General features: G+C 44.0%; 1 protein-coding gene across 2 annotated transcripts; it reads right to left on the reverse strand.

Annotated features, from left to right (window-relative positions):
* Window positions 1–22: 22 nt before the first annotated feature.
* On the reverse strand, window positions 23–23,681 carry EPS8L3 (EPS8 signaling adaptor L3). Of its 2 annotated transcripts, none has more exons than XM_083745205.1 (20): window positions 23,531–23,681; window positions 21,359–21,416; window positions 20,258–20,322; window positions 19,078–19,142; window positions 17,673–17,831; window positions 17,153–17,302; window positions 16,246–16,322; window positions 15,613–15,800; window positions 13,840–13,928; window positions 12,845–12,962; window positions 10,131–10,195; window positions 8,619–8,693; window positions 7,998–8,146; window positions 7,462–7,570; window positions 7,200–7,234; window positions 6,589–6,682; window positions 4,642–4,764; window positions 3,560–3,645; window positions 1,661–1,793; window positions 23–519 (listed from the first exon to the last, which is right to left on the reverse strand). In XM_083745205.1, exons 2-19 carry the CDS (start codon window positions 21,397–21,399, stop codon window positions 1,661–1,663), a joined length of 1,821 nt encoding a protein of 606 aa, XP_083601331.1. In that variant the 5' UTR covers window positions 21,400–21,416; window positions 23,531–23,681; the 3' UTR covers window positions 23–519. The 2 variants fall into 2 exon arrangements, with proteins under 2 accessions (XP_083601331.1, XP_083601330.1); XM_083745204.1 differs by having other exon boundaries at window positions 13,840–13,931.
* Between the last annotated feature and the right edge of the window lie 3,868 nt (window positions 23,682–27,549).

The raw sequence follows: 27,549 nt of genomic DNA on the forward strand, positions 1-27,549 counted from the left end.
TATACAGCAAAAACACAAGCAGTTGTGACACATTAAAGATTAAAATTTATTGGGTAGTTTGACACAAATGGAAACATTTAGGAACTAGTTGGAAAACATTCAATTCTCGCAGTGAGCTCCTCCACTCATCTTGAAAGTTCACGTTTTCCCATCAAAAATGGTACTGGGACACTCGGACATAGCTCTAACTTAAGAAAAGTTTGATTCTTTTTCTGGGAGACTAAATCAAGAATGTTTAGTTGGTCATAACACAGCCTTCCTAAACTTGCTACAGTAACGTACTGCTGTGCAAATTTGTCCTGCTCCTTATCTTGCATATATTTTGAAATTCACACAGAAATTGCATTGACAATACCTCTTATTTCATGGCATTACAGCCCCACTATTTACAACTTTTTGTATGCACACAGCTGCAGAGGAAAACACTTCACCTTCTTGAAAAGCAAATGGAAAATCATTAACCCTTTCCTATTATGATAATTATGTAGTGGTTAAAGATGGCTGCTCTGGTGGATCATCCTGTCAAGAGAAGCAAGGAGAGAAGAGTTGATGCTGGATAAACTCTAATAATTACATTTACCACATTTACAAACCTCTAAGAAGCTTTGAGGTTATATTTCAGAATTGCTTACTTTATCCTTCTAGCAGCTTCATAATTGTTGAGCTTGATAACAGTGACTATTCCCCAAGCGCTTCTCCATAAACTCTGTACTAGATGATGGGGCTTGGTGATGATCTGGTCCCTGGAGCCATATAGGTTTCCCACCCCCAGTCTTAAAAGTGAGACAATCCTAAAACTGACACATTTAGTGCATAGGAGTGGGTCACTGGTCTCTTTGTCAGCTTTCTGTGGGGCTTGAAGAGAGAGAAGCTGGTGGAGGAATGCAACAAGCTATGCATATGCTATCCCCCTGAATTAAGGAACTCACTGTATAGGAACATACACAAGTAGAAAACCCCTGTGTTCTACTTGGGTATATCTCCCTGAATTAAGCACCCATGGTGTTCCTATATTCAGGTGCCAACTTGAATAAAATATTGGGAGGCCCTGCATAATCGATCAAGAGACACACTGCTCACACACCATTTGAATGGCAATGCCCCTCAACTTTGGGGGGGCAGCCCCCTCAAATATTTTATGGGGGGCGCAAAGGGACCTTGGCCCCTAGGAGTTGGGTCCTATGCCTACATTCATCTCCACCAGGGAGAAACTAAAGCAATGGGAAACTACGTAGCCTGTGCAAGAACACAATGGCATTGTGGCACTGTATCCAGTCAAATATTGCCTACAGGAGGAGAAGGGGGACTGGCTTTCAGCCCGAAGGCCAGATTCCGTTATGAGAAACTGTCTGGTGACTACATAAAAATGGTGAGCTGGCCAGAGGCAAAAGTGGGTAGAGAAACAGACATGGCTCTTAACAGTGAAAACAGACTCTGACCATAAAGGTTGAGAGGTTTTCACATGCACCCACACATATCTCTCTATCCTCTGTCCAGGCAAGTGAGAGGCATCACCACAATCCAAGGACTATTCCAGCCAGACAAAAACACTCAAGGAGGGTGCAAAGCAGCCTGAGGGGTGTGTGGCCTGGGACGAGGCCACCCTATAGCATATCTCTTGCCACAAGACAGATGAGTGTTCTGTTGGAGGGCGTCTTACCTACAGTGCTGATTTAATGGTTGAAAGCATGAGAAACACTCTTCCTCCTTCTTCCGGGCAAACTGCTTTCAGCTCCTCTCTGCTCAGAGACAGAATCTGGTTTCCATCAAGGACTCCAAGGGCCTTCACCGTACTGTTGAAAGATGAAGGAAGAAGGGAAAGTGTACATGTGTGTGAGAGAGAGAGTGAGTGAGTGAGTGAGATTGCATCAAAGCAAGGTGGCAAAAGATGGTACAGGCTTGAGACATTCCCAAAGAGAAGAGCACAGTAAAAGGTAAAAGGTAAAGGACCCCTGGACTGTTAAGTCCAGTCAAAGGCGACTATGGGGTTGCGGTGCTCATCTCGTTTTCAGGCCGAGGGAGCCAGTGTTTGTCCACAGACAGCTTTCTGGGTCATGTGGCCAGCATGACTATACCGCTTCTGGTGCAAACCAACACTGTGACAGAAACCAGAGTGCACGGAAACCCTGTTTACCTTCCTGCCATAGCAGTACCTATTTATCTACTTGCACTGGTGTGCTTTCGAACTGCTAGGTTGGCAGGAGCTGGGACAAAGCAACAGGAGCTTACTCTGTTGCAGGGATTCAAACTGCTGACCTTTCGACCAGCAAGCCCAAGAGGCTCAGTGGTTTAAACCAGTGTTTTTCAACCTTTTTTGGGCAAAGGCACACTTGTTTCATGAAAAAAATCACGAGGCACACCACCATTAGAAAATGTTAAAAAAATTAACTCTGTGCCTATATTGACTATATATAAAGTAATTCTTTTGAATAGGAATCAAATAAACACAAAGAAAGTATTTTATAATTACTTTATTATGAAATAGTAAGTAAACAGAAATATGAAAAATTATAAAATACTTTATTTTTAAATCTTTCGAATTTTTCAATTTTTCCCACGGCACACCAGGCAACATCTCGTGGCACACGAGTGTGCCGCGGAACAGTGGTTGAAAAACACTGGTTTAGACCACAGCACCACCTCTTCCTCAAGCCTGTGCCAGGCAGAAGGTAGACTTTGCCACAAATACAGTGCTAGCTGACCAAGCAGTTTTTAGCCCACTTTATTTTCAAAAATCTAGCTTATATGAGTTTATCATTCTGTTTGAAAAAACAATTATGTGAGGTAGGTAAGGCTGAGAGACAGCACTTCCTTAAATGGGTAACTGAGAATTTGAACCTGGCTCTTTTACATCCAATCCCATCGTTTGAGCCTCTAAGTCACTTTTGGTTCTGTATAGCTTAGCAAACCTAGAACTGGATATTTCATACAGAACTCAGCACTGAGTTCCTCTTAATTTAAAATCACATTTTTGTCTATTGTAGTCTTTCGGTGAAATCTCTGAAGCTAGAGGGAGGCAGAACAGGGCTTACAGCTGGGAAGAATTTCACTCCACGGCACAAATCTTTTTAGCCCTATGGACCATCTCTTATATTCACAACCTTCCCTTCTCCTGTTCTCCCTGAACTTTGCAAAAACCTCCATGTTCTTTGGTTGTAGAACATACTGTGCAAGATAATCAAATCACATTTCATTATTTCTGAGCTTTCCATTTGAGTCATCTTTATACAGAGTTTGGATTTTTTTTAAATGCTCAGCACACACCATCCTCGTGATAAGGTACAGTATACAAGAGTGGCACTCCCTACTATTCCATTGTTTTTCAATGGAGAAATAACCAGACAATTTCTGAAACTGGCCCCAGACCATGGTAATAGTGCCACTGTGCTATCGGGCTTTGTTGATCTTCATGCCTTTTAAGTCTAAATTGAAAGTTTATTATCTTTGCAGGCAGTCTGCTAAGCTATGTATCAGAAACACAGCACCTAGGAAAGGGTGTGGGGCCGAGGTATTTATTAGGGATAAGCTTTCTTGGGTCAGTTATTAATGCAGTACCTACATCTTGGAAAAGCCTTTCATCCTGAGCCAAACTGTGACTTCTGCTGGTGAAGAACTGGGTCGGAGATCAGGGAAGTCTCTTGAAACCTTAATGCAGAGAAAAATATTTAATAGAGAACAATGATTGCCTCCAACTAAAGACTTACATCCTGAACAGCTGAGTGGCTGCAATTTTGCGTACTTAATTTTTCTTTCTTTTAGCTCTCAGAACCAAACTAGATATGATTTTGTATAGCTGCTTTTAAAAAAATAAAAAGCTGGTGTTAGGGGAGGGCAGATTAAATGCTTTTTCTCTGCCATGGTCCTGACTGAAATCCATCGCCACCCAGCACTTTCCCAGCACTGAGCATAGGGCTGCAGGTGGTTGTTGGGTGCTTGGCCCTCTTTGGCCAAGTTCTGCCTTTACCTGATCCACAGGTGTCGGCTGTGGAGCAGGTGGATATGGCTTGCCTGAAATGGCATCAGGGGCCCAACTGGGGAGGCCTGGTGGGCTGGAGTTACCCCACCCCTGCTTCTAATAGCTGCTTTTCTTGGAAAACCACTGCAGCTGCCCTTTTGAAATCTGGCAGGATTTAGAATAGGCAAACTTGTCTGCAAATTTCATCAAATTTTGCCCAGAACTTTTTTTTTAAAGCTGTAGATGGTTCCTTAAAACAACAACAACAGTAAATCACATTTCAGAGCTTTTCAGTACAAACACATGTGAATTTCTTAGTCTGTAAATTGGCAAGCTTTAGCCACTATAGAGCATTGGTATGCTTGCAAATTTCATCCGCTTCTGTGAAAAGTGGGGGGGGGGGGAGAAAAGCCTATGTCCCAATATTGAACCGGGGGTGGGGGTGAGGAGAGAAATGAAACAGAGGGTGTCCCATGCACAGCTGGCTCCCAGCAGTGTTTGCAGAGCTACCTAAATTTCCTCTGGAACACTTTCTAGGTTTCTGGTCATGCATTGCGTTGCCTCTTTTGAAGGGCAGACATAGATATGCTCAAAGACTGTGCAGAGCAGATGTATTTTACAAACTCATAGCTCCATATCTCTGTGCCACTGCAATGCCATCCAGTACAATAAAGAATAGTACCTACTTGCTCTGCGTTGTTCCCATTAGGTGTCTTCTGTTCCATAGGCTCCAGGATATTGTTAGGGATATAGCCTGTCTCTCCTGCAGCATTTCTAGCAAGCCACCATTTTTTCCGTTGATCCAAAACCTAAACAAAGGAGAATGTGTGATTACTTCAAAACACTGCAACTGATTAAAATGAAATACCTGTGCAGTGGCACCTCGGTTTACGAACTTAATCCGTTCCGGAAGTCCGTTCTTAAACCGAAACTGTTCTTAAACTGAGGCACGCTTTCCCTAACGAGGCCTCCCGCCACCTGCCCTTCCACCGTTCGGATTCTGTTCTTAGACCGAGGTAAAGTTCACAAACCAAGACATTACTTCCGGTTTTGCAGAGTTTGTAAACTGAATAGTTCGTAAACAGGGCTGTTCTTAAACCGAGGTACCACTGTCCTGCCTTTGAGTTCTAGTGAGGGTGGAATGTAACCATGAGAAAGGAGATATCAGTGATGTTAGTACAAGCCAAGGGCTACCCACTTAACTTTCAAGTTCCATAATGCAGGATAGTAAACCAGGTTTTAGCAAGCTGGTGATCTCCAAGGGTGGAATCCAACATAGCACCAAGTCCCATGTCCCATCAGTAGAATGATTCCAGCTTGTGCAATGTAATCTTCTCCCTCACTAGAGGAGGGAGAAAGTCTGTTGCACTGATGGAACTTGAAAAGCACTGCAGTTACTTTGGACTACAGTTCCCATCTCCAAGGTCACACTGGCTGGAGCTCTTGGGAGTTGAAGTCCAAAATATTTGGAGAGCATGGCATTGGCAAAGGTTGCATTAAGCAAAAGTTATCAGTGAAGTAGAAATGGAATGAGCTAGTTGGAACAGTGAATCATCAGAGATATTAAGAAAAGGTTGGAGAGACTTCTTTCTTTGGGTGAGAGAGGTTCTATTGTCTACTGATTAGCTTCCAGCTCCAGAGTCCATCTACAGCAAGAGTGATTTCTTGACAAAGATTAGTGTTCAAAGTCTTTAACCCTTAGTGTGTCTTTTCTTTCTAATAAGCTCATGCAACACTGCTTGATAATGGGAATTATTACCCTATTCCCATTGATCTGGTTCCCCCCCTTCCTGACCTGCCTGAGTCATGATTGGGCTGCAATCATTTGGAGTGCACATGGGTGCAATTAAGCAACAGGGCAGGAGGCTTGCTGAGCTTATGCAGAAGGAATAGCTGTCCATGGAGGCACAGGTCAATTCTGTGTCCAGGGCAGCTGTTTATCAGCTCCACCTGGTACGCAGGCTGAGACCCTATGTGCCCACAGACTGTCTTGCCAGAGTGGTGCACGCTCTAGTTATCTCTCGCTTGGACTACTGCAACACGTTCTATGTTGGGCTACCTTTGATGGTGACCTAGAAACTACAACTATTCCAGAATGCGGCAGCTAGACTGGTGACTGGGAGCAGCTGCCGAGACCACATAACACTGGTCTTGAAAGATCTACATTGGCTCCCAGTACGTTTCTGAGCACTATGGTGCTGACCTTTAGAGCCCTAAATGGCCTTGTTCCAGTTTACCTGAAGGAGCATCTCCACCCCCATCGTTCTGCCCGGACACTGAGGTCCAGCACCAAAGGCCTTTTGGTGGTTCCCTCACTGCGAGAAGCCAAGTTACAGAGAACCAGGCAGAGGGCCTTCTTGGTAGTGGCACCCACCATGTGGAATGCCCTCCCACCAGATGTCAAAGAGAAAAACAACTACCAGACTTATAGAAGACATCTGAAGGCAGCCCTGTTTAGGGAAGCTTTTAATGTTTAATAGACTATTGTATTTTAATATTTTGTTGGAAGCCACCCAGAGTGGCTGGGGAAACCCAGCCAGATAGGTGGGGTATAAATAATAAATTATTATTATTAAAAGTGCTGTTTTTACCAGAAGGTTAGTTTGCTGAAGGGTAAGGAACTTCTGTCTTACCTCTAGGAGATCTCCTTTCATTAATGTGAGCTCCCTGGGGTTTCTTGCATGGAAGTCACATATGGCTTGCATATGCTGGGGAGCATTAGATGCCCTGATGAGAGCAGGAGAATGGAAAATGAGAGGCCTGCTTTAGGACTAGAATAATGTGTACATATTCACATACAGGCATATACATGGCTGATAGAATCATTTTCTGATTAATTTCTGTGTAGGGATAATCAAGGGGACTCAGAATTGTGAGGATATCGACTCCTGAGACAAACACAATTTTTTCTATGTGCTATTTTGCTGTCGGGTTCAATGGGATTTGCACATGTCCACAACCCTAAACTTTATCTCCTAGTACTTTGGTCACCTCATGAAAAGAGAAGACTCCCTGGAAAAGACCCTGGTGTTGGGAAAGATTGAGGGCACAAGGAGAAGGGGATGACAGAGGATGAGATGGTTGGACAGTGTTCTCGAAGCTACAAACATGAGTCTGACCAAACTGTGGGAGGCAGTGGATGACAGGAGTGTCTGGCGTGCTCTGGTCCATGGGGTCACAAAGAGTCAGACATGACTAAACAACAACAACAATGTCACATGCTAGAGCCAGTAAGAGAACATACCTTCTTGAGAAGCTACTCCGGCTTTCTGTGCGGACCTGTGTGGAGGAAAACACAAGAAATGTATTGGATATTTTAAAAGCTTATTCTGAGTCAAAGCCACTGCTCTTGCTCATTAAATTCATGTGCAGAGACAGTAGCAGAATGATGTTATCCTTTGTCAGCGCTAGTTACCAGGGAAACACACAGTTCCCCCTTGTGTTTCTGTGCTACAGGTTGCAAGGTCTACTTCTGCTTTTCATGTGCTTTTAAAGGAGAGATTCACCTTATCGAAATCAGCAGAGCTCTGCCTCCGAGTAGGCATCGGCGGCACCCATCCACTCAAAAACGTGGGCTGGTAGCTGGGGATGGATGGTCCCTCTGGATGTTCTGCCCTATGGGGGAAGAAGAGAACTTGTAGTGAAGGGCCTTCTAAAATGAGAAGGTGCATCCTGTTACAGATGTGGAGCCAAGGATGTTTCTCGCAATGCAGGATATTAAGTCCATGACCTTTTCTGCAGACTTCCTGCTGGAAATTCACTTGCGTGGCAGAGTTACTTGTACTTTTATACACTTTCAAGGTGTGACTCAGAGCTAGAGTCAACAAAAGACATAGTGTAGCTGCAAATGAAGAACATAATCAGAGTCTTGCTAGGCCAAAAGACCAGTTGTCTGCTTCCAGCAGTGGCCTGGCAGATGCCTCTGGCCAGGTTCCTGCTACAGTGAGATATGTCACTGGAATGTACTCATTAATGCCTATCATTAAGTTCAAATGGTATGCTGGTTTGCACATGCTATCTACTTTGTGGGCTTTATCCATACCTGCTTAGATTCCAAGCATCTCCCAAATTCTTCCAAATAAGCTGGTCTTTGGAATCCAACGAGCGCCTTAGCAAGTCAATTGCTGCAGGAATCAGCAAAGGTGAGGACACCGTAGAGGCCAAGTTGGTCCAAGGACAATTGGACAAAACCTGCAACGCAACAGCATATGAGATTCATGGAGCCTGACAGTCTCTTTGTCCCTGCCAGTGTGGTCAGGTCTCCAGGAAGGCTTCTTCTGAACATAAGCTCATAAGAACCCTTTGTTGTGCCCAAAGACTGATACACAGAGAGGACCAAAGGTAATACTATTCATCTCTCTATTGCCTCGTTCTAGGGATCTCAAGGTTTTAGGAATTTTCTTCACAGGTATCATTTGGTGATTGTCCCCTTTCATGCAGAAAGTGAGATATATATAATAATGCTTGGGGGGCATTAAATCAGGAGCAGGTTAGGAGTCCTTAATCCAAGCACTATGAAATCTAATTATTTTGGCACAGGAAAATCCTTATCAGAGTTTCAGTGGCACACACTGATATGGCAAATAATATCTTTAATAATAATGGGAGAGAGTAGATTACCACCAGAGGCCTCCAGGAGTCTGTTCCTGGCTAGAATACTCACAATTTTCAAAGTGGAAAAGATGAGCTGAACCATCTCAGGAGCGCTTGGTTGTTGCATTGTATGTTCAAGTTTTGCCTGGGGGGAAAAGGCAAGCTAATATTTACACTGTTAATATATTTCTCTGGGTGGCATTTAACTAACTTTTTCTCAGAGCAGACTAATAAAATGCACACGACTAAGTTAGGACCATTAATTTTAATGCATGCAGCTGTAGAAAACTTGCTTCCCCACCCCTCAGCAAAAACACTGTTTCAACTTTCAGTTGCTCCGTGGTGGCAGAGACCAGGGAGTGGCACTCTTCCCCTTTTCAATCAATGGCCCGAGGACCATGAAACACTGGGTAGCGGCACCATTTCTGTCGCAGTGCTACCACCAGTAAGGGGAGATCAGCCTGGCCTCCTTCAACTGGATGTTGATACTTGCTACCAAAGCTTGTCTACTGTGGGACAGGTGGCAGCTGCAAATAGGGTGGCAGGAGTCAACACAGCTGTGTACGTCGTCATGTGCTACCTAAGCGAACCTGCTTCCCTCAGGTGCGGTGGAGGATGCTGTCCGATTGCCAGTGTGGAAGTAAGGTTCAACTGCTGCCAATCTGGCTGGCTTCTGTACATGGAATGGGGGAGGTGCCACGTTGTCCTTTGCCTCAGGCAGCAAAATGACTTGGGCCTGCTGCCCGTAAGCAACCCATCCCCTTTTTTTCTGGCACTGTCAAATACCCTCTCCCTTCTCTATCTTTCCTCTCCACTTCCCTTTCCCTCTATGTCTTGCCTTTAAGACTGAAACTACACATGGTGTTCTGTTATCTGTCATTCCCTCTTCCCTCACATCTCTTCTCCTTCTCCCCTGGGAAAAGGGGCAAGTTGGATGAGAAAAGTTGGTAGAGAAAAAAGAGTTAGTGCCCAACCAGCCTCCTGTTAGGAACTGAAGCTTGGTGGGCAGCTAAGAGAGAAAATGAAGAAAAACATTGTTAGGATCAGGCTTGCCCTTCCTTTTGAAAAACACTGTTCCTAATTGCACTTGCTAATTGTAAAAATGGCATGTCATCTGGTTTGTCCCTTAGACTGTGGCTCACAGGGAGGACCTGTGTCTTTTATGGAGAATGCCTGCCAGCAGCATTGTGTATTGAATTTTAATTGCTTTGGGAAAAGGGTGTTTTTCTCCCCCATCTGGAAAGCAGGTTCAAAATATAATCAATGGATACTATTTGATCCTTCATCCATCTCCGTACTGGTTCACATCCCTATTCCCCACCTTCTCCTATCCATACATTCCTTATGCTGCTCTGGTGGGTCAAGATATCTCCAAAACAAATCCACCGCGAGCCTCTCCATGTGCAATGAATGGCTGCAGCAGGACACAATAGGGCTCTTTGTGCATCTGCCCTAGTTGCTCCGCACTTGGGAGGCCAGGCCTTCAGGCGGGGGAGATGCCTCTCTCTTCAGAAATGCGGCCAGCCCTGCTCATGCTGGAGAATTTCCTTGCCAAGTTTGTGCAGGCTGCACACTGACCTACCAGCAAAATGAAGCTGTATTTGATCTTCTGGAAACAGTCCTTGAACTCAGGCTCCGGAGGCATTGCTGCAGATCCAGAGAAAGAATCAGTCAGTCAGCTCAACCAGAAACAAACAGGTGTTACAGGCAGGTTACTCATGTAGAAGCCATTGTTTATCTAGGCTCTTAATTTATGGGCTGGTTCATAGCATGAACACATGCACACAGCTTTCAACCCCTATTTACAATCCAGATACACCAAAACAATTGCTGGGTAACATGAACAGAAGCTGGTTTGATCCAGATAGCCTCAATGGGACAAAGTCAGTTTAAATCCAAGAGACTGGCTTTGCTAGCTGTGGGTGTGGTCAGCATAGCTGTCAACGTTTCCCCCTTTTTAAGGGAAATTCCCTTATTCCGAATAGGATTCATTGCAAGAAAAGGGAAAAGTTGACAGCTATGGTGGTCAGCACAGCATAAGTAAAGATCACTGCCTTACTGTCCTTCCAATCCATAGTTGGGGAACTTGTGTTTCTCCAGATGTTGTTTGGCTCCTATCTCCCCTCAGATAAGGTGGCAAATGGTGTGTGACTATGGGAGCTGTAGTCTTGCAGCATCTGGAGGGCCACAGGATTCCTAGCCCTGTCCTAGTCATTGAGGTTTTCAAGCACAGTGCAGATAGTTTGCCTAATAAAAGACAAACCCTTTTATTCCTTTCGTCTGACACTCGCCCACTCACCCCACATCTTTGCACAGGCTTGCTTTACACTGAAAATTCAACCAGTGCCACATTTATTGCAAGAGTTTCCATTGCTCCCAGAAGCTCTCAATATGAATTCACCAAGGACAGATATTTCATTGTCAAGTTGGCTTATGGGACTATGTATGTTTGGTAGGTACATCTGGTAGCTGTGAGTTTGGGCCTGTCTTAAAAATAGCTCCTGAAAAAGAGCTAATTTTAGGAGAGGCATGGGGAGAGTGTGGGAGATTTTATGCAGCTAATCGTAACTGTGCATAATTGTCAGTAAGAAAGGGGTTAAAGAACACAGAGCTGTAAATTTCTAGGCAAGGGGAGGGAGGAAGTACGGTTTGTTTCCTGTTCCCTCTCTCTGAACCATGCAAGCAAAGCACATTTCTGAGGCTGGGGCTCCAGACTCAGACTGCGTGTTTGAGACTCACTTCTGTATTTTGCAAACAAATATACCTTGCCAGTGTTGTTTCTGCTGTAGCATTGAACAATGCATGAGAGAGACCTGCGATTACTATAAGTAGAACATTTAAACTTACTAAAGCTTGTGGTCTCTTCACTCTGAGAGGGGTAGAGGCAGGGGAGAATGCTTAATACTTGGACATTTAAAGGTCTAACAACCTACAGTATGTTTCCCCTGCTTTGAAAATGCTGTTTTAAACTCTGCTGAGGGCTGTTTTGGCTAAAGAGTGAGTCAAGCCCCCCCCCTTTTTTTATTCAGTAATTCAGCCATTTTTCTTTTGCCGTTCCCTACACACGTGGGACTTCAGGATTAACTGACTTCCCCAATTATTTCTCAACAAAAAGGGGCCAAAATAAAATAGAATATTAAAGACCAATGTTATATCTGAAGTAGGAAAACAGTGAGTCATCGTTCAACCTTCAGCTGTCAAAGGAGCGCTAAGGGCAGATAAGGAGATAGCAAATAAGCAATCAAATCTGCTTAGAATGTTCATATTACTGCAAGGACATGAAGTGTCCCCATGAATGAATTACTTGGAATCCAATCTCTAGCTCACCATCCTGAGTGCGTTGATACAAAGAAGCCACCCACTCACTAGCTCACAGGCTCTTCATTAAGTTGAAAGTGTAGATAAGACAGAACGTAACCAAGCAACTGGCTTATGGCTCAACACAGCTGCCAAGGCTAATCCTCCACAGGCCTTGGCCAGCTACAGCAGCTGCTTGGAAATTTCCCCTGTCCTAGCAGACACCCTGATCCAAAGTGCACAAGCCATCCCTGGTGGACACCATCAAGAACGGCTTCTGTGCCGTGAATCGTGAACCCGTGACCCTCCAATCCAGCATCTAGAGGTGCCAGTGTACCTGGTAATACCTCCAACAGTGTCTGCAAAAATCCGCAATAAATATACCGTCAACAATCCGCAACGCATAAGATACTGCTTGCTTTTCCTGCTCATTTCTTGTTTGCGCTGGCTGGCCTCTCCTACAAAAGTCCCTCCTCCCTTAAACATGCTCATATTTCATTGAATGCCAGGATTTGATGCCCAAATCATTCTGAACAGTGGAGAGGGGCTTTGAGCTTTTTTTTTTTTGAGTGATGCCACAGTGGCTGACATAGGTACCTTTTCCCTACTATTGACTGTGGTCCTGTCGATTTTTCTATGTAAATACATTATCTATGTCTTGTTATTGTACTGTTACTGTCAAGGAGGGGGAGAAAAGCCCATGAGATTATCTGTCTCAAGTACCACAGGATCTTGACATCACTTCAGCAGTACGTACCTTGACCTGGTGTTAGGGTAGGGTACTGTTCTTCAACCCTGGGCTCCTGGATGTTCTTGGACTACAACTTCTGTCATCCATGACAGTTGATGGGAATTGTAGTTCAACAACATGTGAGGGACCCAAGGTTGATGCACACCAAGGCAGGCATTGTCATTTATTGATCTGCTTAAGGCAGAAAAATGTTTGGGGTCAGCCCGCTTTCAGAACCTCATGGTGGCCTCTTTGCCATTCTTATTTACCCTCTTTGTCTTTATTCTTTTTTGACTTCTTCTTCTTCTTGTCATTCTGGGATCTACTGGTCTCCTGTACTTTCCCTACAAACATTTCAATGTCATCCAAGACATGGTTCAGGATCTCCTGCGGCCAGCAAAGGAACAAAAACAAACAAACAAACAAACAAACAAATCAGACACTGCATCGAAAGCTGTTGCTCAAGGAACCACCAGTAGTTCAAATTCTCACAGCCATCATAGGAGACTTTGTTTTATACTGATTATGGCTGATTATCTGTCATTTTTACGTTGTTTGTTCTTCAGCTCAGGTCTGGGAGAAAAGTCTCAGACAAAAGAGCAGGTAAATTAGTCATACATTTGGCTATCACAAATTACTCCTGGATCAAGGGTTATAGGGTTATAGGAATCCGTTAATGTTTGTAAGGTTGGCTCCTAACTGCCCATCTTCCTGACTCCCTTCTATCCTCCAAACCAATTTTAGAGCTATCTGTCAATATCTGCTCAGCAGAAGTACTTCTTGACTGCCAACTGTTCTTCAAAGTAGCCCAACTCATGTCTCTAGCCAATAAGCATTCATATCACACCATTCATTCATTATTTTATTTGTATGTTGCCTTTCCATAGTTAAAGCCATGCTCAAGGTGGATTACAATATTAAAAAATACTTAATTACAAAGATAACAAAAGTAGTCATGAACAATAAATAAAACCTCAAAAAGCACACAGCCAAATTGAAAAGGTTCCACATTAAACACAGACCAGGTGGAAAAAGGCCTCCAAGGCAGGGAGCTGGTCTTCCAGGTCTCACAGCCAAGAGATGCCCCTCTCCCTCTGTCCAATCAAGCTCCCAGACAACACAGCTTTCCTGCCCTGCTTAATCAAATAATTAATCAAATAATCCCCCCTGTTATCAGTGCTTGAGGTTCCTAGCCTCTAGAAATACAACAGGGAAAGAGGTTGAGTTGGGGCCTGCAGGATGTGGTATCCAGGAAAGTACTTACAGCATCTCTGTCTATGTCCTGCATCATTGGAGGCCCAGGGTCTTCATACATTGACTCATATTTCTGCTGCTGGTGAAGTGGCTGTTCTGCTTCTGCAACAATCAGAGTCCCAAGATCAATAATAATAACAATAATTTATTATTTATACCCTGCCCATCTGGCTGGGTTTCCCCAGCCACTCTGGGCAGCTTTCAACAAAATATTAAAAATACATTAAAACATCAGTCATTAAAAAGCTTCCCTAAACAGGGCTGCCTTCAGATGTCTTCTAAAAGTAAGATAGTTGTTTATTTCCTTGACATCTGATGGGAGGGCATTCCACAGGCGGGCACCACTACCGAGAAGGCCCTCCGCCTAGTTCCCTGTAACTTCGCTTCTCGCAGTGAAGCAAGACATACCACATCAGGAAACAGTGCAATCATTTAACACATTGCCCAAAGAGATGAAATGCACCACTAACAACGAAGACACGCAACTCGCAGAAAATTTGCATGTGGCAGTTTATATGTAGGAGCTGCAATGTTTGAAATAATTACTAAAAATAATTTATACAGAAATAAAATACATCTCACTATAGTGGGGAAGGCTGGGACCAGGTGACCTGCTCACTCTGCTGTTCAGGTACTAACTGTTGATAGGCAACGACAAGACCCCCTACTCTTCCTTCTTATGCTTCTTTAACTTTAAACTGGGCTTGAAGTGGCCCTTTAAATAGAGGATAGCCCTTTAAACAGAGCCTTCTCACAGCTCTTCAAACAGAGAGCAGCTATCTTCTGCAAAGTAGGATACACATCCTAAGCAATGGCACAGCTGATTGGGACCTTAGGTGGTGGGGCCAACTGGCCTATCTGAAGGAGTCAGATAGGATACTCTTTCAACCAAGTGTGCAACCAGTCCAGTTGTGTAGCAGCTTTATGTCGATCACCTGCCTATCTGTGTAAACAGTGCTGCTGGAGGATCCAGCCTTATACAATACGATGATACGATACAATAAAATAATCTTTATTGTCACTGTCTCATACAGAACAACGAAATTGAAAAAAATCTACATCAGACATTCAAAACAACAAGCCTGCTATCCCAGCTATCCCAGCCTGTTTAGCCCCCTAAAAACTGTGATACCCCATAATTAAATACAATATACTCCCATAGAGACTACCTTACACTGTGTTTAAAACCAAAATCACGTTTGGATAGAAACTGTTTGTCAGGCAGCTAGTCCTAGTCTTAATAACCCTGTACCTTCTTGCAGAAGGCAGAAGCTGAAAGAGATCATTTCCGGGGTGTGCACTATCTCTGCAGCTTTCCTATGGCACCTGGAAGCGTAGATTTGATCCAAGGTAGGAAGAGTGCATCCAATTACTGTATTCTCTCCACAGTCTTTACAACCCTGGACAGCATTGTTTTTTCCCGGACTGTGCAGCTTCCAAACCACACATACAGACCATAAGTTAATACTCTGAACAGTACAATGGTACTGTTATAGGCCCATGTCGTAAAAGCGTTTGCTTGTGCTCACCTTCACCCTCCCCAAAATCTGCTTTAGAGGGTGGGGTGAATCCCTAGAACAGATTTAGGGGGATGCAGGTGGAGGAGTGGAAGTCCTTGCACTAAAGAGACACGTTATGCAGTGCTATTTTGGATACAACCCATAGGCATTTATTCTTGCTTTGGAGATACAATATCTCCTCTGACCGCTTCCTGATGCATTATGAGAGTGGGAGCTACAAATGCTGCTGCGTGTTGCAAGAGAGACTGTAACGTCATCATTACCATAGTCCACAGGGACTGGGCCAGCTCTCCAAGGATATTGCTGCTGCCTCTGCCAAGGCTGCTGTGCTGGGGAAGGCATATGGTTCAGCTCCATTGGCCCTGCTGGTCTTCTTTCTTGGGAGATCAGTGGGGATTTGTCGGTATGTGATGATCGGCTCTGCTGGTACAACATATTCTCCAGGTTGCTCCTGATAAGATAATTGAGAATAAGTACATTCTTAGGAAAGCAAGAATGAAGGAAAACCTTGGAAAATTCAGCACTGAACCTGAACCTAAAGGAACTGGAAGAGCACTGATGGAATCTGCCTGGGAGAATTTGGATAACTAGAAATCACCAAAAAGTGTGAGAAGAAGCTTGTGAACATGGGAGAGAGAGAGATGTCACATGCTTAACAGACAAGTGAGGCGGAGATTCACAGCCTAACAACTCAGTATGATTGGGTTCCAGGTGTCCGGTAGAAATAATACATTTCTCTATGGCTGGGATATATCTTATGTTGACTTGGGGGAGAAGTCTCTCTGGACTGAGGAGTTCTGCATTGATAATGATTATACACAAGTTAAAGTCTAGCAGGCTTCTGGAGAAAGAAAGGTTTGGCTGTCCATACTGCAGGCCTCTAAATCTCTCACTACCTGAGCAAGTTGTGATTCTGCTGTTCGTCTCTCAACTCCTCAACGGCCTTCTCCACTTTGGTTTTCAGCAGCTCAGCCTGAAGGAAAGTAAAAGCACTGCAAGTCTTATCACTTTTTACAACCATTCACCAGCATCTATCAAAGTTCCCCTGAAAATATCTTCCTCTAATCTCAGGCATGCTCTGAGCTGGAACTGCTGCTACTACTGTGGTGCACAGGGAATAGAAATCACTCTCAATTTCTATGGCAATAGCAGCAGTAATGAGTTCCCTATGCCCTTGGGAGGAAATCTGTCATCAGATTATGGAACTCCTCTTAGCTCATGGTAGTGCACGATGGAGGACACATACTTGAGTGATCCAAGTTGTAGTGAGTACAGGGAACTTATACAACACAGTTCTTACTCTCAGATTCCCTCCCTCCCTCCCTCCCTCCCTCCCTCCCTCCCTCCCTCCCTCCCTCTTTCTTTCTTTCTTTCTTTCTTTCTTTCTTTCTTTCTTTCTTTCCATCTATCTTGCATACAGACACATGGATAAAGGTCAAACTACACATGTTAATGTGTGACTGCAATGATTGTGTTTTAAATCACAACAATGGGAAGCAATGAGAATCAGGAGCACAATGAGAGATTTTTGCTCTTCCCCCATGGTCCTGGCAGAAATCTCTCCCCACCTCAGCTGCTATTTGCCACAGGGGAAAAAAACAAACTACCAAATAGCAGCTGGGTGGGTGGGTGTGAATCAGGATTATGGTTCAGGGGGAAAGTTACCCATGTGCCATGGCCCCACCATGACTATCTAAAAAGACACAGTAAATGCAGTCTTGCATTTCATGGAACATACAGGTTGTTCCTAACCCCCCTCCCCGCCCAGGTCTCTTCCTTCCTCTTGGCCCTGAAGTTGCTCACTCCAATCTGCTCGCACTGAAACAGCATGATGCTAGTCCTGGATGGTCTCATTTCTTTCACCGTGATGGCCAAGATGGAGTTGTAGATGCAGCTGTCCAGGACACAGGCACATTCCTGGATATATTCCAGGGGGTAACTATCCAGCTCTTCCTGTAAGCAAAGAAAGAAATCAGTGTACAGTCAGCAGCAGAGCAGGCCATTGGGGATTCCCTGGCAATCAATCCTATCACAATCTTCCAGGTGTGAGGATGGGCTGGGGAGCTCTACAAGCCAACCAGTGACAGAGTGAGGATGATCTGCTGAGACCAGCTTGACTTTTAATCATTTTTGATGGTAGTTTAATAGCTATATCTTTAGCTGGTGTGAAAGGCAGTATCGAAATGTTTTATGAATAAATGTATAAATAATTATTTAGAGGTCTGGTCCCTTCCAATCAAGATGTGGACTCAGTTACTTATCACAATTTGTCCCCCGCTGACATTACATGGTGTGCACAATAAGATAAAGCAGCTCTGCTTACCTCTGCCTCAATGTCAGTCAGCAACAATCTGTTACCCTTCACCTGCAAAAGCATGTCTTGTCCCCACACCTGACCTTGGGCATCCATCATCTTGAGTCGGTTAATACAGTTCTCTACATTGCCAATTTCCTTGCCATCAACATTGCAGGTAAGAAGGTGCTGGGAATAGAAGCCATAGTTTAATTCTTGCAGCAGGTAATCAGGACACTCCACCCCCACATAAACAGTTTCCATGGAAGGGACCAGGAGGTATTGCATATAATGGTCTTCTGTGCTGTGGGGCATTAAGGCTCTACCCTTTCTATGAAATTATAAGGGCTGTAAGCTGAAAGCTTTAGTTGAACCATTGGTGGAGGAAATGCTTATCTACAGGGGCAAATTATAATTAACTGAGTAGTGTGTTTATTTCTAGTGATAATTTGGTCCTAGTATGTTACTGCGAAACGGAATGAAAGAAAATATTAAAGATGTTCATTCCTCCTACTATCTCAGAAAATCCTACACTGAGGTTTCAGTGGTATACAAATATATTTAAATTTAGTTAATTGATTAACTGGATGATCAAAAAGCAGATGATTTATCAGCTAAGTATTTTTAAATTGTGTAGCAAGTATAGACTTCTAGTGCTGGACCTCAGGGTAACTTCAGATCTGAGAGACTAGGGCCTGAGCTCCTTCTGGTATACAAATCCCTATGTGCAGTAGTCAGGAACTCATGGATCATTTGTGTGACGATTTTATTGGATTGCCCTGTGGTGATTTATGGACCTGCTGGTGGCAATCTTGTTGGTGGAAAACCTTCTGGTCCTGGACTGGCTCCACCCACTTAAGCTTCCCATTGAATCTTCCTGGGCAGGAAGGAGTATAAAAGCTGTCCTTGAACAATAAGGATTTCCTGAGCTCTGATACGCTCCTGGCTACTTGCTTCCCCCACAGCTCTTGGCTCCTTTGCCCATGGCTCAGCCTTGAGTGAGGGAGCAAGTGGGATCACATTTGGCATGTTCTGTCCCTGCCTAATCCACATTCATCTGAATGAATGATGAGAGCCTCTGCACATACAGTGGAGCGGTTCCCCATTTCTGTGGAGAAAGCCTTATTCATGTAGGTGTTCTTTGAACACATTCAAATGAATGTGTCTAGATTGGGGATGGTGCATGATGCTGTGATTCTGTTCCCTTCACCAAACATGTTCCTTTGAACACATGTAGGAGATGAAAGTCAGGGGATGGGCGACCCACATGGGATCTCCTGTAGGAGAGAGTATGAGGCCACCAGCAGGTTAGCAAAATGATGGGAATTGTGTGGCACCACCAAGTGTAGGAACTGGCACCACTGCGTGGGACCAGTTCATTCTTCCACCATGACTGGACAGAATAAATGTCTCTGCTTCCCCAAGCTTTTCCTACCTCCACCCGGTGCTGGAATTCATGTTGGTGCTTTATCATACTTTCAGTATATTCCTTCCGCTGGTCTATGAGAGCAAGAGGGAGAGAGAGGAGACACAGTATGAAGAAATCAACTTCAGTATCCCCAGATGTAAGGGAATCCTCACTTAAATATATGAATCCAAACCTCTGTATGAGGTTTGTACAACCTCTTGTACAAATATCAGGGAATTCAGAATGGTCAAATAGCTTTGGCTCCAACGATTCATAAGGAAGACAGCTTGGCAGGAGTTTCTTGTGTGGCCAATGAGTTGCAAGCAAGTGCATAAGTTGGAGAAGGGCCGTCCCTATTATTAGGCAGAGTGTGGCAACTGCCTTAGGTAGCAGACGTTGTGGGGAAGCAGCATCCAGATCCTTAGCTGTACCCATTAGTTGGTGGGCAGAATTGTGTGTGCCACACCGCCTGCCACCACATTGGCCTGAGGTGCAGTGACAGACACAATCCTATTGCCAATACCAAAAGAAAATCCAACTGCCAGTCCAGTTTACTTTTGCACCATCCTCACCTTTGCCTTAGGCAGGAAGATGTTATGAGACCTTACTTCCTAGGTAATCCTTGGGCTTGCTTTACATCACCCTCCCTACTACCTCATCCCTCCTGGTAAACAGCAGTGACGTGATTTACCTGCTTAGGAGGTTAGGTAATCATCTCTGCTTCACCATGTGGTCTACTACAGCCCTATGGCTTCATTGCTGGGTGATTAGAATGGATGTGTGGCTTCTATTAATATTGCTCCAATGTCAAATGATTAACTGTGCAACTAGGGAGAATTTCTTATTTTTTATTGACAAGCAGGAGGGTGGGAGCTCTCCACCCTTCTAACTAGCTTGTTTGTGAGGGACGGCTGATCTCACTGCTGTCTGAGGAGGGGAAGTGAAATCATAAAGGAAAGTGGCAACTATATTACTCTAAGGCCATTCCCTGAGGCAAAAAGCGTTCTAATACTGCTGTGACAGAAATAGGAGAGGACGCAGGTGGCATCTACAATTTGATTATCTCTCCCACCCCCACCCCCCAATATGAGACTTTGCAGCAAATAATAAAAATGAACAAAGAAACCCTGAGAGCTCTCGGATGGGGATTCAGACCTATTAAGACTGGAGATGTTGAATGCAGGAGAAAAGAACAGGCTGTTCTTACGGTAAATGGACTTGCCACTTGGCCTGGTCATGCTGTTGGCTTTGTTGAAGCTGCTCTCAGTTTCACTGTGGAGGAAGAAAAAAGACACAAGGGGTTGAAATGTCCCCTAGGTTTTAAAATGTCTAAATATATCCACCTTACGTGCCTTAAATTCCCTCATCCTTCATCACTACTAAGTAAAGGTAAAAGGGCCCCTGATCATTAAGTCCAGTCGTGACCGACTCTGGGGTTGCGGTGCTCATCTCGCTTTATTGGCCGAGGGAGCCGGTGTACAGCTTCCGGGTCATGTGGCCAGCATGACTAAGCCACTTCTGGCGAACCAGAGCAGCGCACAGAAACGCCATTTACCTTCCCGACGGAGCAGTACCTATTTATCTACTTGCACGTTGATGTGCTTTCAAACTGCTAGGTTGGCAGGAGCAGGGACCGAGCAATGGGAGCTCACCCCATCACGGGGATTCGAACCGCCGACCTTCTGATCGGCAAGTCCTAGGCTCTGTGGTTTAACCCACAGCGCCACCCACGTCCCTTCATCACTACTACAAAGTAGTGATTTGTACATGGAGTCAAAACTGGGTACTGATGACATCTCCCCACAAGTAGGGATGCTGCAGCATCCATCTCAATGAGCCTTCAGGGGATCCTGATAGCAGGAACTCAGTTAACAAAGCTCAAATCCCTACTCAGCCAAGAAGCTAACTGGGTGGCCTTGGGACAGTTGCCATCTCTCAACCTAACCCATCTCACAAAGATGTTGCAAGGCCAAACCTCAAGTTGCTTGGAAGAAAGGTGGGATATACGAGTAATAAACAAAAAAGCAAACAAACCTTAACTAGCAACAAGGCTGAAAAGAGGCATATTTAATATTGCCATGGGAACTATGTAGTATTTTGTATTTGCAAACCACAGAATCCTAATTAGAACTTGGCAACTTCCAAAGAAGGAACATAAAAGGTCTAAAGTTTTCAGAATCAAATTCTTCCTGATGAAGAAAGACTCTTGACCACATGCAAGAATGGATATAACGTGAAGAACAGTTGGTTGTGGCAAGCAGAGTCCTCCAGTGGTATCAAATGGTATGAAAGATATGCATAAACTTACTTGTAAGAAATGTCATTCCTATGGTGAAAGAGATCTGCCATCTTCCTGACTTTTGATCCTGTGGATTATACATCAATTATATCTCCAGACAGATGTCCAACACTCATGTCTATCTAATCAGTATTTCAGGTGTGCATGAAAGAAGTAGTGGGATACGGTAAGTTTCTCTCTATTAAAGATTTTGGATCAAATTGTGAACTTCTGTACATCTAGCTGCCCACTCAAATCTATTCAGAGGCCGAAATACAGCTATGGATAAAAAGAAAGAGAACTAGCAAAAATCCAAAATAGAAGAAGAAAGAAAAGAAGGGAAAGAAAAAACAACAACCTGAACACCATCAGATGGTCCTCAGTACTGCTTCCTTTTATACTGCATATTCCACATCATCCTTAGGCACTAGGGATGGTGGAGAATTTTTATTCACTTCACACTTAAATATTCCTTAATTTGCACTCTCTGAAATAATAAAAGGACTGAAACACAACCACCCTGTTGAATTCACACTTCTCTGAATTTTGCAATGCAGCCAAAGAATGTGTATAAAAAGGCATATACCAGAGTAAAGTGTGCATACACATGCACTTATTAGTGAACTAATATACATAAATGCATAACTGTAGTGATATTTGCTTTGCAAAAAAGTGTACATTAGGAGAAAATCACACTAAGATGCTGGTGAATTTTATTTTTTATTTTTAAAAGATGCTGGTGAATTTTCATGAAAACCCTTTTTAAATAAATAAATAAATTCACATGCAGATGTTAAAATGTGGAGAACTGAACTTAAGACTGGAAAAATAAGAAACCAAAATGAAACTGACAGATGTGGCCATCCTTATTAGTCACCAAGTCCATTAATTATGTTTACCTTGCACAGTTGAGCTTTGCATGGAAATGTCACTCATTGTAAATCAAGCATTTCACAGCCCTTTGGACTTTCTGCTTATGCCCCCACACTTGACCTCTCTCTGTGTGATTACATATATACATACACACACATACACATAAACCAGCTGGGATAAAACTTCATGCACCCGACCAAAACTTGGTGCCACAAATCCTCCTTATTTTCTGTGTGGTGTAACTAAGAGCGGCTTGCTTCACATGACACACCACATCAAATGTGGAAGTGTTTCAGTTTTCTTGAGAGCAGGTTGCAGCCTATTTTGCTTCAACCCAGTTGTTTTGCTGCTGTGCCACACTGAACTAAGCCATCGTTCGGGCTTAGTGTGTTGTCCAAGTCCAGGCTAATAGTTTACAGCTCATGGTTTGCCTGGGAGAGCTAAGTGGTGAGTCCGGGTTCAAATGACACCCTCAGCCAAATTATGGCTTAGCTCAGCACAAAAAGGAAAAGGCCAATAAATAGCAAAGCAACCACAATCTCCTCTCCCAGAGCTTGCACACCTACTTACATATTCATGCTAAGCCATAGTTTAGCGTACTGTGCCATAGGAACTAGGCCATAGTTACCTCTCCTGAAATTTGCCTAATGATCAATAATATTTTATGGCTGAGTCTTATGTTTCCATCTACACAATAGTGGCCTTTAGTAGCCATGGGTGCTCTTAAGAGCCAAGCAGTTTGTTCCATCTCCATATTCCAAATTGCTGGGATGTCAGGACACCAGGAATCAATTATATTTAGGGTATTTCCAGCCAGAAAGATTTGTATCAGGACAACAGGAAGCTTCCTCCTACCAGGCCAGTTTGTTTGTTCATTTGTCTCCAGTAACTGGCAGCAGTTCTTGAAGATCTGAGGATTTCCCCTTGCCCCCTTCAAGCTGATCCTTCTAACTAGAGAGAACAGGGATTAAACCTCAGACTTTTTGCATGCTGAGCACACACTCTACCACTATGCTACAGTCTCTCCCATATGTGGGGTTGAGCTGGAGAAGGGGATGTGGCCATTCCCTTTGTATGAAAGGAAAAAGCACAAGCAGTTCTTGTTGATAGATGGATAGATTATTTTAAACCCCACTTTCGTGCAAATTTCAGCTTCGGAACATCACTTCCACTGAATGGAAAGTCCCTCTATTCCTCCCTTCCCTTTAGACACCGTGACAAACACTCCCTGGAACTGGAATTAGCTGTACCTGGAAGTATGAGAAAGTAGAAGGACAGGGAAATCTGAGTACCATCAGCGAGCGTCTAGGAAATGGTGAAGCAACTCACCTTCTCAGTTGCTGCAGCGATAGCTCCTACTGTAGAACAAGTGCAAGGCCCTCCTCTGCTGCGCACAGCACCTGAAAGCCGAGCAGGGAAGGAGTCGACTGGGTTGGATACATAGCTTCGAGTTTAGACTTTGCCCCCTCTGTGAAAGAAACAAACAAACAGAGTTAAGGTCTGAAAGGCGTAAAGCAATTCATATCCATCAGGGCTTGACTGCTTGTGACGCAGAGGCTACACCTTGTGCTCTTTGGTCTCTCGTGTACAGAAAGAAGCAATCCATCCCATTCAGTACTGTTGATGCTGCCGCCACTGCCGTATACATCTCCTACACTGCAGCCATTTCAGTGTCATACCTCCTGTTCATAGACCCCCTCAAACCACAACCAACTCTGCTTGTGCCAGAACAGTCCTTACTTAGGAGAGAGAACACTGACGTAGTCAGAAACGTCTGGAGGATGCCAGGTTGGTTAAGACAGTCTTATGGGACTAGGGCTCCTTCCCTCTCCCAGGGAGGGCCACACCCATTTCCTATTTGTTTTGAAATAGTGGGCCATTTGCAAAACATTCCCCAGGGGAGGACCGAAAGCCTCCAAAAGTTTATGGGGAGCTCAAAAACCAAAAAATTGCAAACATTTCTCAAAAACTCCTTTTCTCTTTTTCTGGGGGAAATAATTCAACTTGCATAATGTTCATTGAAACTCTGCTGTTAGTTCCTTTGGGTGGATGAAGGGCTAAGAGAGCCCTTCCAATGGGCTAAGAGAGAAGGGCAGGGAGGAGTCAGGGTCAATGGCATTGCTCCCTTCAACAACACTAAAATAATGTTAAATCCTATGAAAAATAAGACCAGTAACCAGTCTCAGGGATGGAGAAACTGAGGAGGCAATTTTGCTGAATATTCTCCATGAGAGGAATAATATTCCTCAGCAGTTCAGGAGATTCTCAAACCAGAAAATTTTAAAGTATTTGTCAGGATATTCCTTTCTGAGGAAATCTGTATCATCCATAAGGGCAAAATCCATTCATTTTGAAGAGTTTGCTATGAAAAGGAATAATCCCAGTGAGCTACGCAGATTATATATTCTTCGAATCCTTTGTAGGGTTTTAAAGAAACATCACTCTGCAACTATGAATTGTGCTTATCTACAACTAACCTCCACTCCCAAGAATTAAAGACAATTTAACCTTGCATCACTTCTGCCTATGGCCTATGTCTTCTGATAATCCTTACTTCTTTTCTGTTACCTCTGGGTGAATCTCTTCTAAACTTTTGCTAGAACTTTTTGTATTTCTGTGTACCCACCTCCAATGTGCAATTTCCCATCAAGTTGAAAAATGTGCATAACAAACAGCCCTGAGGCGTTCTGCCTTTCTGCCTGGTTTCTGTCAACTTTCCCCCTGGAGATTTGGTGGTCAAGAATGTGACATCTAGTAAATATCAGCCAATCATGCTAACCAAAGGGCCAAGTGAATGAGGTGGTTGTCAATGGAAGATTCTTCTGGTGTTTGGACTACTGACTCAGCAAGCCAGAGGGCCACCTCCACCCCCAGGGCCTATCCTTGCCACTTCAACTAGCAGGCCAAGGCATTTGCAGGATGAGCAGGGCATGTAGCCCACAGGAGAGAAGAAACAACCCCCCCCTCTTTTGTTCTCACTCCTGATTTCTGTACTTCTGGTTTAGTGCCAAACCTCACTGTATGACATTAGGTCTGCATGACAGCACAGCTCAATTAAATGGCAACGTGTCCTCTTTGCAAAATTGGAAGTAACTTGGATGCAGCTGCAATAGTTGTGATGCTCAGATATAAAGCAGGGAGAAAGCACAGTTCAGGAACCAGAGCCAAGTCAGACTTGGTAATATGATCTTCATATTAATTCATTCACCTGTGACTCTAGCCTTAGCCTATGCAAACCATCCACTCTGGCCCCAAGAGACTTGGATACTTCAGTTATCAAAGGCACCATAATCTGTCACTGTTTTGAGGGTGGATTTAACTGGAATACACAAATCTTGCACTGTAGACCTGAAAAAGGAAAATCATAATAAAAAAATGTGTATTCTAATATGTACACAAATGTAGAAATAATTACTTTAACTAGAAACAGAAACAGAAGATATCTCATCATAACAGGGAAGACTGATTTAATGATCCCTGGGAAGAGGGATTGATTGTTAAACCTCTTATCAGAATTGTAGTTCTGTGAGGGTCTCTTCACATAAATAAGGGTTTGTTAACAACTGGCAGCATCCCTAACAAAGTACGTTTCACAAGATTCTTTGGGGGCAGGGGAAGCCATGACTGCTTAAAGTGGCATAATACTGCTTTAAGTGTGTTGTGCAGAGGGGGCATTTGTTAAACCCCATCCCTGTTAGTCTGCTGTTCATCTCTGCAGTGACATCTGCTGGTGGATTCTTGCAAAGGGATATGCCTTGAAATAAAGTCACAGTGTGACCACAAATGCCAAAATCTTCTACATAATCTGCCATGGTGAAAAGAACAGATTATTATTTTTATATATAGAAGTATTTCTATACTGCCACATCATAAAACACCAAGGTGGTGTACACTGCTAAAACATAAAACTTCTTTTTTTAAAAAAAATAAAATTTATTTTAAAATACAGATACTTATTAAGGTGACCAGCTAATCAAAAAATTAAACAGCTGCAAAGGCCTGCCCGCGCACACACTGTTTTCAAGAGACACCTGAAAGTTAGCAGCACAGATGTTTGCCGAATCTCTTCTGGCTGAGTGTTCAACAGCATGAGATACCAAATGTCTGACTTGTAACTGAAGCAAGCCTGGCTTATGAGACACGGGGGAATAAAATTTGATAGCACTATGGCTAGTGAGGGCAGCTGCCTGAAACCCACTGAGTATTGAGACAGGAAATTGAATCTATCCCTCATATGATAAGGAGATCGAGATTTCGATTAGAGATGTAATCGTTTGGAATTGTCTTTGTGGAGCAGTTGTGGGGACAAGGAATGTCACTGCATTTAAGCCAGAGGGTGGACAGAGATGACCGTGGACATGTAGCTGCTTGGAAAGCCGGTCTCACCCTGCTAAGTGGAACAGAGCACTTCATTGCACATCAAGGGGCATATGTGTGGCAAAGTGTCCATCTGAATAATTTTATAAAGACTTGCCTTGTCATTCTGTGTTTTGCTGTCTCTGGGCTGTGCTCAGGATAGAATGGGGCCTCATCTGCCCACTTTCGTTCTCTCTACTTCCTCTGATGCAAAACTCACCAAATTTTTGGGACCAGTGGGCACACCTGGAATTGCTGATGAAGTGATGTGAGTGCGGCCACGAGGCAGGAGAGAAGACAAAATGGCCGCCAAACCTACAAACAGGACCACAATGGGATGCAGGTGTGCCCCCTCCCCTACATCAATGGAGGGGGAAAGAGGACCTGCAAAAGCCACCGCTGTACTCACTCAGAGATAAAACCTTTGCACCTCTCCTCTGTTCAAAACAGAAGGGAGGATGAATGTCCAATCCTTACAGCCAGTCCAAAGTGGGCATGTTTAAGGGAACACCTTTAATGTAAGGGAAGCTGAGACAGTGCAAACAGGAACTGAGCAGGAAGAGTAAACAGTCTCTTGTGTATTGTGGACTTCTGAGGAGAGTTTTCCTGAGAACTTTTGTGTGTGCCACAGGAGGTACTGAGGGCCACACACGTGCCCAGTGCTGGCGATCCTTACATGAGGCATCAGAGACAGCGCCAGCCAGTGGCAGCACATCGCCGTAGAAAGTTTGTGGGCTGGATTTCCCTGAGACTCAGGATCTGGTTTGTCACAATATGTGAGGATGGGGGTGGGTGGGCAAAGATTCTTATAGGTCAGACTGACCTGCTGCGTAGGTTTCCCTTTTCCCTTTCTACTGCTTTGCTTCCTTGCGTGTGCCATTCACTCCACAATAGGGATTTCAATCTTAGTTGCTCACGTTGCACAAATTATATTGTGGGTCGTGACTGCAGAGCTTGACCTGCAGGAGGGTGGAATGAGCTTCACTTTGTAT

This window comes from Podarcis gaigeae (assembly GCF_964106915.1).
Source record: "Podarcis gaigeae genome assembly, chromosome: 6".
NCBI classification, from domain to species: domain Eukaryota; kingdom Metazoa; phylum Chordata; class Lepidosauria; order Squamata; family Lacertidae; genus Podarcis; species Podarcis gaigeae.

Excerpts from the sequence above, each read along its gene's own strand:
- EPS8L3 (XM_083745204.1), bottom strand. The coding sequence starts at position 21,399 with ATGGCAGATCTCTTTCACCATAGGAATGACATTTCTTACAA. Across the intron at positions 10,196-12,844 it reads AAAGAATAAAGACAAAGAGG|CAATGCCTCCGGAGCCTGAG; the intron begins GTAAATAAGAAT and ends CTGGATCTGCAG. Across the intron at positions 8,147-8,618 it reads TCTTTTCCACTTTGAAAATT|GTTTTGTCCAATTGTCCTTG; the intron begins GTGAGTATTCTA and ends GTTGCGTTGCAG.